This window comes from Phasianus colchicus, chromosome 18 (assembly GCF_987193195.1).
Source record: "Phasianus colchicus chromosome 18, bPhaCol1.hap1.1, whole genome shotgun sequence".
NCBI lineage: Eukaryota > Metazoa > Chordata > Aves > Galliformes > Phasianidae > Phasianus > Phasianus colchicus.
Window position 1 is genome coordinate 9,876,295 of NC_143453.1, and position 16,930 is coordinate 9,893,224.

General features: G+C 38.5%; 1 protein-coding gene across 5 annotated transcripts in view; it reads right to left on the reverse strand.

Annotated features, from left to right (window-relative positions):
* The window catches only part of TMEM132D (transmembrane protein 132D), a 216,689-nt gene that overhangs the window by 151,016 nt on the left and 48,743 nt on the right, over positions 1-16,930 (reverse strand). For all 5 annotated transcript variants that reach the window (XM_090152598.1, XM_090152597.1, XM_090152599.1 and 2 more), the window contains one exon: positions 2,245-3,133. In XM_090152598.1, the coding sequence (XP_090008724.1) occupies positions 2,245-3,005 (761 nt within the window). In that variant the 5' untranslated portion in view covers positions 3,006-3,133. The remainder of the gene's footprint in view (positions 1-2,244; positions 3,134-16,930) is intronic.

Sequence of the window (16,930 nt, forward strand, 5' to 3'; positions counted from 1 at the left end):
GCAGACAGAGGACACGGCATGGAGCAGTCACTATCACCAGCACTAGGTTAGAAAAGGGCAAAAAGAAGAGGCAGAGAGATGAACTAACTTGCCTAAAATCACACTGGAAGCTTTTGGCATATTGGGTACCAAATCTATGTCTCCTAGAAGAAATCCAATGTCTTCATCATATAGTAGTGGCTGGCAGTGAGCCTCTTGTACATATTCATCAGGTATAACATCATTTATGTTCTTTGCAAACTAAGGATCTAGAAAGATTCCCCTCTATTCCTGGGGTTCTCTTCCCAGCTTGGGAGCACTGAATTTGAAAACAGCCAGAATCTTAAAACCAAAAATCAAATAATTTTTTTTTTTCAGAAAATTAACATTAGAAGCATTTATTTAGAAGGCTGGTGTTCTATTTTCATCCCCATTTAAACAAGATTTTTGAAAATTTTATAAAGCTACATATACTAAAATTATCTTAGTTATAAACCACCTCTACTTTTAACTGATCACAGTTCACAGAAATACGGATGGCTTTGAAGTCAGATTTCTAAGACACTGAATTCATGGTGTATGAGCCACTGAAGATTTTTTAACCTTATTTCCCTGAGATAGAAAAGTTTTTTAATATTTATGTTTAAGTGCATCTTCAAATGTAATAGCAGTCTCCATGTGTGTTTGAAATTATGTCCTTTTAAAGTCACTAGTACACAGAAAGCTAGAAAGATGTCCCTGAACATTTACAAACTCCAAGGAATTCAGATTGTGTGTTTTGAAACCAGTCACTCACAGCAACCTGAATCTCTGGCAGATTAACTCAAAATGAAAACCTGCTATGGTATAGAGAGTGGCTATCCTACTAGCATTTATCCTCTACCAGATGAAGAGGAAATAACTGTCCTCAAATCAGCCACCAAGTGTTGTGGTTATTTGTTTTATATGTCACATCTTTATAAAGGAAAAGATGAGCTGATTTATATAGCAAATCACTTTCTCCAGAAAACCCATACAAATCACCCCCCAAAAAAAAATTTAAGAATGAAAAGATTGAGCCCTGAAACATCTACATGAAAAGAGACAGGTTTTTGGAGTTTGAGATGTATAAACACCAGAGGAAAGAGATTATTTTGTCTCAAGTCAGAGTAGGAGCTGATTCCTTAGGTAAAGGCACCCAGCACTTCCAGCATCCTCCACAGCCACCAACTGCAGTGCATCTGTGACATTTGTAAAAGGGAGCAATGAGCTTCCTGTGTTTATGAGGCACCTCCTCTTTGGGATGCAAGTTTGCGAGCCATTGGGAACCTTGGCAACAATGCTCATTTCCCAAACAAACACTCAGGACGTGGCAGTCCATCTCAATAACCACAGTACAACATGGCTCCAGTTCTGACAGAGCTGCTGTGACTCACTTATAAGGGCTGAAAGAAAGAAACCAGCTCTGCACCCACTATTCTTCCACGGTACTGTCAGATACACAACAGTGCTGGCACACAGAGCCTCAGACTTGAAAAGACAACCAGGCACTCTCACTTGCATGTAATGCACAATTGCTCTCAGTTACCACAGTACAGCCTGACAGCCTTTGATCTTGGATTATTTTGAATATGTTTGTTCTTAGATGATATCAGCAGTTACAGTGAACTTCCCACTAACATTCCAAACCTTGGAAAGCGGCACTTCGAGTGTAAATTCAAAGTTATACTCAAAGCAGGTATTTTTCATTTCCAGACTTGGTCTTTGTATGTCAATAGTAGCATGCTTGAGTTTCCAAAGTATAAAACAGAGACAGGTCTACAACAAGCTGTGGGGAGTTATTTAAGCATATAAATCCTGCTCAGATGCCTAATTTTTGCTCGATTCCTATAAATACCTTTGTGGATTTGAGCTTTACTAATTTTAACATAAGTTCAGTGAGATATTAGGGGTACCACAAGTGTCAGTTCAGGAGAATTTAAATATTATCTCCTATTAGCACATAAATGGGTCTCAGGTCTACTAATTTAATATTTTTATAAGTAGTATTCTAAGGCCTTTTGTTAAAATTGTCCTTTCACACTGAAAGAGATCACATCTCAGCAATTCATACAGTATTAAACTGAACAGTACACAAAGAATCAAGTCAACCAACTGTAATTCAGTTTCTATAGAGAAGTAATTGAAGAATTTTAGTGAAATTCATACATGAGGAAGTGACTTCCCAAACCAGGAGTAGGAAGAAAAAAAAAAAAAGGAAAGGTACAGAAGAAAAAAAAGCCTTACCTCAGTGTGAATTGATCTTCTGTTGAATTTTTAGCAATAGATACAAGGAAAGTCAAGATGTCACCTTGCTTGACAGTCTTTGGTGCATACCAAATGGCAATATTATTATCCAACCTCATTTCATTTAAGGAAGGGACAGCACGTGTCTGGTAAAGGAAAACACTTCCAATCCTCTGCAAGGGAGGTCCCGACTCATCAATGTCATTGCGCCCTGGTCGGATCCCATTACTTTTCCTAACATCCTCCTTGGTGCATTCCCCTTTCTCATCTCCTGGTTGTATGGCATAGTACAGCTCCACAGGACTCCCTTCAGAATGCTCCATTGGTTTCTTACGGCCAGCTACAACAGTGGGGGGGTTAAACCAGCCTGGCAGCAGTTCCAGCTCTGCCACACACAGCCCCAGGTCCCCCTTCAGCCTGCAGCTGCCTCTGACTTCCCGCGTCTCTCGGAAGGCGAACACCCGCAGGCAGGGCAGCCTCTCCGTCGTGCTGTAGTCATCCCAGTCCCTGCCCACAATGTAGAACAGGACCTGGACTTTGGGCTTGCTAGGGTAGATTTTGTCACTCATTATGAAGGCCTTAAGTTTCCAATTAAATGAGAACTTGTTGGTAGATTCAAATGGATTTGAAGACAACATTAAGTCCTGGGGCACTACTTGTTCAATGGAAAAAGGTCCATAGCTGGCATTTAGCACAGGTGGCCTCTTGGATTTGTAGATGAGAAATGACTCCACTCGCGACTGCAAGCTAGAATTCCTCATGATATCCTGGTTGGCTTCCTTAAGAAAGAAGGAAACATCTGCATTGTGGATACGATATGTCACAGGCAAGTAAGTTGGCAGTAAAGAAAACCTCTGTATGCTTTCCAGGATCCCTCGACTCTCAGTCACTGTTGAAAGGAAAGGAAAGTTTAAAAGATCAAATCTTCAAATCATACTGTGATATAACCTACCTGACTTTAATGAAGGCTTGACAATGACGTAGGTGGTACTAGTGGCAATAATAAGCATCATCAACTCATGCAGAAGTAGCCGAGGTAAATGGTGATTTATCCAGCTTACTTGAAAAGCAGTAGGGTTTTCTACATTCTATACGACAGATAAAAAGAGTAGCTTGGATAGGTTTACTCATGCCAAAGGTCACATCTTCACTTGCAATATATATGTGTTATCGGAGAGCAAAATTACCCAGTCAGCAATTACAACATAAGACCACTGCACAAGCACATTAAAAAAAAAAAAATGCAAGCTGCACCCACACAAGAAATCAATGTCACGATTTTATATCAAATGCTACACGTGGACCACTCAGACTCCACTTCAGCAGTCTTTCCAGCAGCGTCAAGCAATGCGTGGTCATCAAGTGACTTCCTGCACAAAGCTGAATTTCTCCTGGAGAATAGTTAGCACAGTAACCAATGCACAAAAGCTCCGTTACAATACTCTGGTACTACAAGATTTCAAAAGAGTTTTATTTATTTGCACCCCATTTATGGCCCCTTCTGTTTAACTGCATTTATGAAAAAGGGTGCTTTTTTTTTCCTCCAGTAAATAACCACCAAGCCTCATATCACTGCTGTTGCCCAACCTTACATCATTCCTTAATACAAATGCATTATCTGTAGGTTGTACACCACTGCACATGGAAAGAACATTTTCAATGACACTGAGCCTCTCACTGTGAGGCATCTATTTTAACTGTGCCACCAAGCAATTACCTGAGGCAGGCTATCATATTAAAGAATCAACTCTCCATTCTTTCTCAGAACTGTCAGTCCCAAAGAGCAAAGACATACATTGTTAAAAAATACAGATGTAAATACAATACGACCTTCCCTGTTTGAACATCTGACCTTCACGCTCACGTCTTCACAGTCCAATTCTGCTATAAATTGCATTATTTTTCCACAGTAAATTCAAATCTGTAACCTTATTCAGAAAAGTGACAAAAGGTTTACAAGGATGACATCCAAAAGCAACCCAGTTTCCCGAGGTGTATTCCACAGATGTTTTATTAGCCCTTATTATTGGTTTGGAATCTGACCTAAATATTTATTGCCTAGTTAGGAAGTGCAGTGGCCTAATCTGATGACAGCTTTTTCTAACTACCAATCTCTCTTTTATGTGCTGCAAATCACTGTAAAATGGCTCAAATATGCTTGATGAGGCTTGTTACCTTCAGATCCTATGGGAAGGTATTCTTTAAAAAATGGTTGCAGACTGTTCACCAAAAACAAACTGGAAAATGCTGCTCAGAGCAACAACCATCTTCTCCACCCGCAGGCAGGATGACCTGAGAGGGAAATTTGCCTTTGCAGGAGATGAGGGCAGAGGAAGCCGTGCTGCTGCTCCCCATCACCAGTGTACTTCCACAACAAAGCAGCCAATGCAGATCTCGCTCAGATAAGAGCAGGAACATCAGAACTATTTTGAAACCCAAAGCTTTTCCTCTTCTAAGAGTAAACCACAGCAATTCTTTGGATACAAAACTACCCCTTTACTCTAGCCTTGGTCTTCGTATCATTTGGCTTCCACTTTCTCTCTCTCCAGACACTCCAGTGAGTGACAGCAGCTGAAGTTTTTAAAGACCCTCTCCTAAACAATCGCCCAACAAAGATCCAACAACTCTAAAATGGCTTTGCTAGTACTTGGAGTTGCAGGGATGCATCTCTTCTATCCAGCCCTAAGGCAAAATCTGTTCTGCTGTTGTACTTCCTCATATCACCCAGCCCATAACATCATTCCTCCATCTAATGTCCCATTTATAAATTCCATGCTCATTTTGTCCTCCTCCCAACAGCTTGGCAAAGCACCATTAAACACAGCGAGGCATCAAGGAGGCAACTTAGAGGAAAAAAGCTCAGGGTATTCAATTTTTTATTTCCCTTATTTTGATTGCAGCTCCCTCCCTTGCATTCCACAGGGAGAAGTACATTATTTTTATATTAAAACTAACAGAGTGTTTCGCCTCATAATTTTTTAATCATTTATTTTAAAGCTTAATTACCTAAGGGATTAAAAATCTTCCCTCTATATTCCCCATCTCCACAGGACAGTGTTCCTCAGAGTTTGTAAATCAATGACTGTTCAGAATAGAAGTGCTTAATAAAAAAAAGAAACAGTCCCACCAGATTGAGAAGGGTCCATTTGTTTTTAAACTCCTGGGCAACTGCAAACTGGTCTGCTCATGGCTGTGCTTTGCCCTACCAGCAAGCTGTCACTGTGCACTGAATTCATATTCATGCTGGAAGCTGACAGCAGCTTTCCAAACAGCCAAAGGCCAAACATTCAAACAATTTTACACTTTATCTAGGCAGAGTTATAATCAGCACAAACAAAAAAATACTCAAAAAACTACACTGAGTTCTGATGTACCATCTGGATTTTGACCATGAGAGTTTATTAAGGATTCTGAAAGATAGGAAATTAAACACAAAAACTACCAGAGTCCTTGATTGCAACCATGGCAATTTCTGTACACATTATGCATGTTTGCAGCAAAAAGGAAAAATTGCAGAAGATTACAATTGGGTATGCTTTCGGATGAGACCCAGATTCAAAATTTTCAGTTACACCATCTACCCTATATATTACATCAAACCTATAACATCATAATTACAAATCCACAGGGATAACCCAGAGGAAAAAAAAAAAAAAAAAAAATCAGTGGTACCAGGTCAGAACAGCCTTTAAGGAGTTCAGTTCATCCACTGTAGGGTAGATTCCCAGCATACAGATGCAGCTCACACAACTTGGAATTCATTAGTTGTGGCAAGCTATAAGATCAGTTTCTTAAGCTGAGGCATCGTAAGGGAAAAAGAGATTCTTCCAAGGGACTGCAGCAGGCAATGTTGGGTCCTGAGGGACTGCTGCTGTGCAGCATTACTGAACTCGAGGGACTGACCCTGCCCTGGGAATGCATGATTTGGCTGCTCAGTCTGCTGAATATCTACTGAACTTGTGGACTGGTGTTGCAGTACTCTGGTTCCAGATGAACCGCAACAGTTTGAAACAAGCCAACACAACCCAATTCTGATGCTGCACTTATGCCAGGAGCTATTATTTCTCAACCCCTTAAAACTACATCTGTATTTGATCTCTCATGCTGTGAATGGTTTGTTGAGGATTTCAATCAGTGGCCACCTGGGATGAGATGCTGGAGGATGGTGGATTTCTTTCCTTTCTCTTTAGCAAATCTTCACTGACTGATGCTGTTTAAAAAGTAAAAGAAGCAAATTCCTCGCAGGTCAGTGAACTTTAAAAAACCCAAGAAAATAGCAGCATATTCAGTCTTCTCCCCCACATCCAAGGCCTGTGCATGTGATATATCCCTGAACATGACACTGTAAACATGCTGCATTTATCCTCCAAGAGTTCAGACTGCTTCCTTGATTAGGCTATTAACTTTGTACTGCAGTCTGGCTAAAAAATCTTAAATCTTTATTTCTTTAATATCATGTAACAGCAGCTTTCGGTCAATGACAAAATCACTATTCATAGCTCAGTTTTACTGCAATGTTATTGACCATGGCTTCTGAAAATTGAAGAAATCTGACAGACCACTAACTTCATTCTGTATTGTCAGATCCTTGGGATTTCATTGCCCTAACACTTTATTTCTGAACTGTTCAATCCATGACCATACATTTACAATAAATAAAACACTCTTCCAATCAATTATATAATATTACTATTTACAAAAAATAATTGCTTTTTTCTTATGACTGGTGGGAATAACTTCTTAGGAAAACTGCCTTACCAGCTGCAAGACCAGACTGGTAATAAAATATATGAAGTTTACTGCTCTCTCTCTGAGATTGAGATAGGTGGTTCTTTCCAGTCCAGAAAGAAATTCTATATTTTAGTTACTTTTGGACATCAAATCTTCTGAATGTCTTTCCTCTCCTGCATACGTAATGCCTTGGAATTTTGTCTTTGATCTAATACTCCACAATGCTACAGGCTTGGGGCAGTGGCTGGACAGCTGTGCAGCAGAAAAACATGTGGAGTGCTTGACAGCTGGCTGACCATGAGCCAGGAGTGGGACCAGGTGGCCAAGAAAGCCAACAGCATTATGGCTTGTATCAGAGATAGTGCAGCCAGCAGGACTAAGGAGGTGGTCGTTCCTCTTTACTCAGCACCGGTAAGACTGAACCTAAAGTACTGTTTTCAGTTTTGGATCCCTCACTATATTTATCATGCTCATAAAATAAGATTATCAGTCAGAAAAGATTTTTTGACAACAGCTGTACAGTGTGATGGCAATATTTTCTTGGAGCATCTCATTTTACTGAAGTTTGTAGAAACCCTCATAACTTTATCATTGACGTCTGGACAGATTACATCCCATCATTTACTAGGCGAGAGATGAACAATCCTGAAGTTATTTTGTTATTCACATTGACAGACAGATAAAAAAATCATTTAAACAGAAAGGCCCACAGAGGAACACACACAGCTTTATATTACCAAGTGATACAAAAATGATCAGAGAGAAATCACATAACAAAGGAAAGTTCCCACCTGAAAAGGCAGCAAAGTAATAATCACAGAGAAAAATATTGAGATGAAAGGATATGACACTTTCACACAAGATTAGATGTCAGCCTGAACATGAAAGGGCAAAGCAGTGATGGACACCACAAAGTTTATACAATAAGGAAGAAAATAATACAGTCACAGTAAGTACTGAGCGAAGAGTAACTAAGACTTTTCCATAGCCCCAGATATAAAATATCAATAATCACAGAGAGAGGTGTCCCCAATCCATCAGCTGCATGTGATACAAGGAACAAAAGGACATGAAACATAAGATGGCATCACACCCCTGCGTGTTGATTACAGCAACTCACTGGTCCACCTTGACACACACACCAGGTCTTGGCCCTCTCTGTGATTCTGCATTCAACAAGTCATGAAATGACAATCTCTTTAATGATTTAGTACAAGTCTAGGTGCTGTAACAAAGGGCCCCAGTGGTAAAAGAGCTAGAGACGGGCTGTAGAAACGTTAGAATGCTTCTAAAGGTTTCTGAGGCTCTGACCAGAGTTTTCAATGGCAATAGTTGGTCTCCCTTTCCCTGCCCTCCCATGACAATACTTACAGAAGAAGTGACTGTGTAGATGCTGCAGTTCTGCTAACAGGACATTATGGATGGAAAGAAACAAATTCTATGCATCAACTTGCAAAAGTAATAGGCCAGTTTCTGCTGCTGGCCAACATGACTGTATGCCCTAATCCAATCCTAGCTGAATGTGAACTGCAACACAGAAGTATTCATGGCTTTGGATGATCATTCTCCTACTTTCTTAAAGGTGCTAGAGCCATCAGTTTTCTTAAAGAAGAGGAAATTTAAAATTCATTTGAAATTTGTTAATCTGTATTAGGTCTCTACATCTTGCTGTAGGCTCTGTCTCTAACACTGAATTTGTAAAGCCAACAACTAAAGAAGTTAATGTTAACAATGGAAGATCAATAACAATTAAAAACTTTAAGTCTCATTGAAATATCATTTTACTGGCACGTGGAGTAGATTTTCATGAATATTAAGAAAACTAATGATGTTTCACTAAATACACACCTATTTCATACTCACTAGAGAAAGTGCAACACAAACATACTTGAGCGTGTTCTCAGAAGGAAGAAGATACCAACAGAAACTTGCTCCTGAAGTCTAGAAATCTGACACATTCCTGACTATTTCCAACTTTCTGTCAACTAAGCAGGGAGCTAACATCTTTCTCTCTCTCAAAAAAAAAAGATTGAAATTATCTTTTCATAACTCCAAAGTATTTTTCTCCCAATGCAAGCTCTCTGAAGGCCATGACCTCATCTAATATTCATTTAACCAAACCTAGGAAAAGTTCTTTGCTCATGCAAATCTCTGAAGTTCTATTCAGAAACAGATTCTACCTTTTAAAATCCTCTTTTAAATAGGTATGAGATGGAAGGAAAAGTGGTTTGTAGAGAAGCTGATGAGGATACAGAAGCTACAGCATTTGACACTCCATAAACACCTAAAAATAGAAAGATAAACTGGAACTTTTTCCCTTCCCCTGCCTGATAAACCCTCCAATGTTTTCTTTAGCACTTCTTTGGGAGTTTGCTCTGTCAATTTTGAGCCAGTTTCACAACTCCTTGCAGATTTTAAAGGTCATATTAAAATCTGCCGCAGCTAAATATTCGTTTTTTTGAAGCCTGACTGGAAATTGGAATGTTATACCCTTGGTGCCACAGACAGACTCCTCCAAGGAGGATGCTGTGAGGCATGGAGCTGAGGACCCTGTCTATTTAATTGCAGGGATATTTCTCCCAGAAAACATAGAGGATCTTTGAAATTCAGCAGCAATGAAGACTGCAGGGAAGCTGCACAAGAACCACTGAGAGCCCAAATTATTTTTCTCTACCCTGTAATTATCCTGGATACTTAAAAATCCCTGCTACATGGACATGAATAGTTTCACATTCTAGTCCCACTGAGAAGCTTCAAACAAAAGATTTCAGAGGAACTGGTGAAAAGCCTACAATAGAAAGCTCAGAAACAATAACAATCCTACATACAAAACAAATTACAGATACGTTTTCTGCCAAGCAGGTCTTCACATTTACAAAGAGCACAAATTGAAGTCCCTGTCATAGCAAGCTCTCTGAGCCTGGTTCTCTGAGCATTCAAAATAATTATCCTCACCACTGTCACAGTGCATATTTGCACACGTGAATCCACACGTATTTAAAATAGTTTAATTCACTTTTAATATCTACATTTGTGTGGGTTATGAGCAAACCCTATGCAAACATCTTGCTGTATACGGTAAGTCTGTACCAGATGGATTCTAGAATCATATAAATGACTGATGCTTCCCATCATTGCTTGTAAATAACAGATTGAAAGATGAAGTCCTCTAATTGAATGTCCTCAGAGTAAAGAGCAGCATCTACTAGGTAGAGTAAGACAGATGGTAGGATTTTTCTATGAGCAGAAAACCAATAAAAAGGCATTAACCAAATTAAGTTGCATTTAGAACTTGCACTGGCCACTAGATCTTATTCAGTAGGAATAATTTATAGACTTGATGCTGCAATTTGATATATTCTACTCTAAACTCATGTGAATAATTTATTTTTCAGCTGTCCAGCTAAACTGACTCGAAAAAAAACCCAATGATTTCAAGTCAATTCAAAGTGAAATTTTCTTACACCCCATCAATATTGAAGAGAAACCATGAAAGAAAAATCTAATAAGGCCTCAAGAATAAATATTAATACAGTAATGTATTCATATAAATATATTTTACATATGTGTATATAAAAAATAGAACAAATTTGAAATACAAAGCCTTCTTTGTATTTCTTTTCTTCTCAAACTCCATCTTCATTTTTAATTATAACTTTCATGGAAAAGCTATTCCTTCAACCTTCCTACAAAGCAGACATCCAGAAGAGGTATCAGGCTTTTTTTAAGCTCCTAAGCATATAATAAAGGCGAGTCTTCTAGAGTTTGAGAGGAGCCATTCTTCAGAAAGCATGGTTGAGCACATTAGCTAACTCATTGACCTATCTGGATAATCAAATCACTGGATAAATGGAATAAATAGCTGAGCAGATATTTCTATGTCTAGTTACCACAATCCACAAGTCACTATCAACTACTGTGTTACTAGATGACAACGATGAGGATTAAGTCTGTCTTGGGAAAACAAACATATAATTAAGACAGAATAGAAAATGCAAAATTATATTTATAACTTGTAGTACCTTACTTGGTTTAAAAATTATGTTAGGCTTTGCATATCTATGTTTAAAGCCTACAGATACATAAGATTCCTTTCCTAGTTACAGAAAAATGGTTCAAACTGCTCAAACAAGTCACAGGAGTGTACAGACATTTACTGCCTGGCACTTTAGGAAATATCCAGGAATAAATCAACCAAGACAAACCACTGAAAGTGAAGGAAAGCAAAAGTATTAAAATGACATATTAAAACTGTTCTCCCAAATTACATATGGTTCACAGAGATGCCACATACAAAATTTAAGTCTTGAGGGTTTCAAACTGGATAAGTAGCAAGTAGCATTAATGAGACTATAAGCATTGAAACTGAAGACCTTTGCATCTGTTAAATAATTTTACAACACAGCCTGAAGAAGGAAGGCAGATAAGGTTCATTGGTGATATCTTGGGAGAAGATATTTACAGTTGGTGGAAAAGAATCTCAGCTAATGTACAGAAATAAGATTAACGTTCCCAACAAAAACTTTATCACATCCCATGAGAACTAGCAGCACAAGCAGACAGTGTACTGAACAGTTCCATAGCCAGTCTCTGCTGCATGTGTGCAGTGCAGTTCCTCAGTAAAAAATAACTTAAATCCTGCCTTGCTATTACTGCAAGGCTTTAAAATAGCTGCAGCAGTTCAGCATGAAATGCTTCAGATTACACTTAGGTATTATGACTGTGAGTCTTCCTATGTAAATACATACAGATCTAATCTTTGAAAAGACGACTGGCACGATGTGATCCCTGCTTAGGAGCATGTGTTTTCAGTAATAAATTCCATAGACCAAATGAATGAGGGCAGCAATGTATCACCTTTTCTTGTAGATACAAAAATTGTCAACTCCCACCCTTGCTCATGCAGAAACATCCCTTAGGGCTTATGCCCTCTGGTTTCTTTCAGTCTTTTTAAAGGTCACGGTCTGACATTTCAACAGTGTTAGAAGTCATTGTTTTCTTTCCTGTATGTGTGTCTCTGCTTAAGCATTATTCCCTTCTACTTACAAGGCCCAAGGCAAGAAATTACTTCTTCGTAAGACGACTAGATCTGGTACTGCACTTGGAGACTGATTATAAATAAGTCAAGGCAGCTCAGTTGAAATAATACTAGATGCAAAAGGTTATGCATAAAACCAACAATCCACAGGAAATATGAAATTAAAACAGAAGATACATTCCCCCCCCCCCCCCCACTTACAGTGTAAAACAAAACGGAACATGAAGTCAGTCTAATTCATAAACCAAAACATTTGAGGCCTTTTCTATAAATGCAAATAGTATGTTATTATCAGTTACTACAAATAGCTCAATTCAGATCGTGAGATTTCTCCTGTCTGCACTAAATCCTGACCAGAAATTGAGAATAAACTTGCTTTCAGCAGGATTTGCAGCTATTACATAAAAGGTTGTCCTTTCAGAGCTATTCTAACTGATAGGTGAGATCACTAGGTAGGATGATGGGGTCAGGGAGGAACTTAATTAGAACCCACACCAGGGGATGGTTTAGTTAATTGCATGACCTAGCAAATCTCCAAAGCTGCTCTTGATTAAATTAGTTTGCGAGGGTCTTTCATAAACTTTTTTTCTTATGGTATTCATACGTTGATGCACTCCAGCAATGTCTTTCCTGACACCACTTTCTGCCCAGAGTTATTCACCAGAAATCTTCCCATGAGAAAATTCTTTGAAGTTGTCTACCTGGCATACTTACTTAGTAGTAAGAGGCCTCAGCAGCACAAGACAGGGAGCCACCTTAACAAGTTCTTCTGAAAACATATTACCAATTTTAACAGGGAATAGTTAAAGTCTGGGAGGTGGGGGGTGTTTTGCTTTTTTTTTTTTTTTTTTTTAAATGGAAGAAAAATTGCAGTAAGATTGTTCTTAAAAAAAAAAATCTGCAGCTGTAATTAGGGAGCGCATAACATTTCTGCCAATTAGCTTAATTAGTGTGCAGGCTGATTGAGACCTGAGTAGGAAAGGTTTCCCATTATTTAAGGGTGTGGAACAACAGAGCAAAGACCAAAAATTCTCATAAGCTCACTAAAGGAACTAAAGGCAAGAGGAAGTATTTTACCACTGCTCAGGGTGAAGTATTAGTTCTCAAAGCATTTAAAGAGAATAAACTCCTTAGAGAGTTATTTCAGCTCCACCTCACTAAATCCTAACCCAGTGCTAAAAAAAAAAAAACAATTTTTTTTTCAACTGTCCCTACTATGATTTCATCACAAGATTAGACAAAAAAAGAAATAAAAACTTGTTGTCCTTTTGGAATTAATCGAAGCCCTGATATGAACTGTAAAGAAACTCAGCTTCATTGGGACAAACATACCAGCAGTATTCTCAGGTACCACACACCTTCTGATCAGAGCATGGATCTGGTATTGGACCAGAGGAGGTCCAGTACTGCCCACTGCCTATTTGATCTGGAGTGACAGACTGCTGCAAAGTAGTCAGAAGCATTTATGTGATTCTTAACATGGATTTCACACAATCCACCATAGAATAAAAGTCTGATATATTCTTCTCTTTGTCAAACCATGTGGATTTGCTGAGTGTAACTTCCAGAGTGTAGATGTACATACGTACACACAAATGCTCCATCATAAGCGTGATAAGAAATACATAATTAAATCACTGTTCAAACTATAACTTTGCACAGGAGATTCTTGTCTATGTGAACATTAGTCTGCTTTCTGTTACCCCAGTGTTGAAAGAAGTACAACTCCTTACAATTCCTCCTCTAGTTTTTGAAGCTCTGACATAACTGAGAAAAGTTTTCAATGACTTGGAGCTTGGCTATGGTTAAATTTATTCTGAGGAAACCAAAAGTGAATCCACTCGCTCAGCAGAGCATCTTTGCCATAAGAAAGATCAGAAGATCAAGACCAGTATACATGACAGTGCTCCATGAATATATACACATTTTATTATTCAACATCTTACACTATCTTTATTATTTGTGCTTTGATATACACAACTGACTTTTTCAATGATTGCTACACACTGGATTTTTGCATCTCATGCGAAGATAAGAAACTTCATCTAAATCAAACCTAATTACAGAATTTTTTTTTATTTCAAGCCTAAAAAACTATGGCCAAATACAGTCAAGACCCAAAAATAATTCTCCTTTGATTGAACCTTAGCTAGGATGACCTCTTACCATTAGTATTCTGCATTCATAAGAAGTGAATTAAAAGGAAATAATCTCTGAAGACAAAGAATGTAATCAAAGCTACAACCCATAAGGGCTTGCTTTCTTTACCAAAATACAGCTCAGTTCACATCATTCTATTTAATGATCTGCAGTCTTTTGTAGAGGAGATCAATTAGCTGATCATTGTACCATGGTGAAATTAAGTTTAAGTAAAGTTGTTATCCTGTGTTCATTAGCCTATATGAAAGTTTTGGGTTTTTTTTACCAATTCACAATGGGCAGGTATTAGTAGCACGAATGGCTGATCAAAACCAGACAGTAATCTTTAAAAAAAACATGTTTCTTTTGTGTCAATGTTGCAACAATCTGTTGTATGTTTCCATGCCAATAGCAAGTCCAAACAATATTTTAAAATTAAAGTTACATGAAAATAGAATAAAAATCAAGCTATTCCTCTACTCGAATAAAACTCCATAGCAATAGGAAAAAAACAAATAATAAATTACTATTTACATCCCTCATAACTAAAGGCCACCTATACCCTACTTAAACACAAGCTATGGTGCTGACCAAGCAGAGAAATGGAAGTGATACGAGCAAGCAGAAGAGCACTCACTAATGCATAACACCCCTTTTTTCTGTAGGTAAAATAGAAATGAAGAATTTAGATGTATCATAATTATGTGAAAGAATAATTAATGACTTCCTTATATATTATTTTAATCTTTCTCAGAAAACTTTATATTGCTCAAATCAGCAAGAAATTTCAGAGTGGCTGTTGGAATTTCTACGTTTCTGACAATTATACATTTGCTAACCAAGGTGTGAGCTTTAACTAGTAGCTACTTCCATTCCCATGAATGATTCACAGCTGTAGCATAACAAAGGATTTTAATATCCAGAAAGTAGATTTAGCACATCTATTTTATGCATTTACCTAAGGAAGAGGCAACCATAGAACATGACTTCTGAGTAACAGCACTTTGCTCACACAGGAACTATGCACTGAGTAGCTTTTACTTGGAAGGTTTCTGCAGCTTGAAATTTGAACGTTTAACAGAGTGGAAGAATTTCATTTTCCAGGGCACAGTTTCTCACTATCACAGGTGCTCTTAAAGGAGAATTTACAGCGTTCATTATCTTCTAACATAGGAAGTAATGAGAAATGACCATGCAAGAAAAGACATTATAAAAGACTTCACTTAATCTGAGATTTGTGGGAGTAGAGCTCCAGTTTAGACATCAGAAGCTAAGTTCAAAGTCCAGCTGAAATAGGATCTGCAGGAGGACGGTGTGTAACACCAGGAGCTGCTCTGCCCACCTAGACAAATCATGACTGGAATTCTTACACAGTCATTACACAGTGCCATTTATCTTGCTTAGTGTCTCGCAGGAGTGGAGAGGACGCAGACATTGACAGTCTGCAGGAGATTCATTACCCTGGCCACTGAGGAGGGGAGTAAAGAACAAACAACGCTTTTCATCTCACTGTGACAGAGTGGCAGGGGTACAAGTAAAATATGGTCAATATACTCCTGGGAATACTAAGAGGTAAGCTCACTTCCTGCCTTAGGCTGGAAAAGCAGCCCTTAATTGGAATCAGATTGCATGTACCACACTTAAGTAGAGAACTACTCGGGGAGTAGCTCAACAGATGTCAGCCAGGCTACGTGAGAAGTAAGGTACCAGACTATTCTCATTTCCTCACACTTCAGTGGTATTTTCTTCTCTTTTGGGCATTAAGAATCTTTCAAGTTTGCACCTGTGGATGAAGGGTGCTAGACTGATGGAAGTCCTCTCTTTACCCTAAGAGCCTACATGTCATAGGCAATCAGCATAAAATTCCCAATGTCAAGCTCAGCGGTGGTTTTCACCTGCAGAACAGGAAGCAGAGCTGTCATGCACATCTCAGGGACCTTCACTCATCATCAGCAATGTGCCGAGATTCAAATACTTCAAAGCTGTTACTTCTGATCTGTTATTTTGTGATAGGAAGACTCATCAAGATATAAACAGCACAAAAAATCAAAACAATCACTGCATAAAGTAAACGCTATCTAAGTGAGTTGTGGCATCATAACATTGAGACAGTAGCTCCTAAATAGGAGCAAGATATTAGATCAATGAATTTCTCTAGGTTAAAGGCACATGGCAGAAGTCAATCTAACACTTCAATTTTGACCCCATTATATATGCCACTGATGCTCAGCCTGAACTTGCAGATGGAACCAGATTCTAGGAGATCCTATGCAGGTGCATAAAGGAGTCTGTAACTTACAGACACATGAGAAGAATAATTAAAAGGCAGAACTGTAAGTACTGTCAGAAAGAACTCAAGAAACAACAGATTTGAGATTTGTTTTGCCCTACTGAAGTTGATAAAGGCACACCAAAAGGAGATACGCACATTATGTCTTATTCTGCAGGGCCTGAACTGCAATAATTAGCACATCAAGAAAATATTAAAACATTTACACGCACACATCCTCACTGAGGCAAGAGAAATCCCAGCTTCACATAGGAAGTAATTAAACCCAAAAGTTCACCTAGTTTCCCAGCTTCACACATGGAAGCACCCTTACAACAGTAGATTCAGTCTTCAAAATGATCAGCTGCAGTATGCTTTAATGATCCACTAAGTAAAGAAGCTCTTGAATGCTGGTAAATGCCATCCTGGGTGGAGATCAGATGTCTCTGACTGCTTGAAACAGGACAAATTACTCTGGTAGCTGTGTAGAGTGCTCTGCAAGTTTGAAT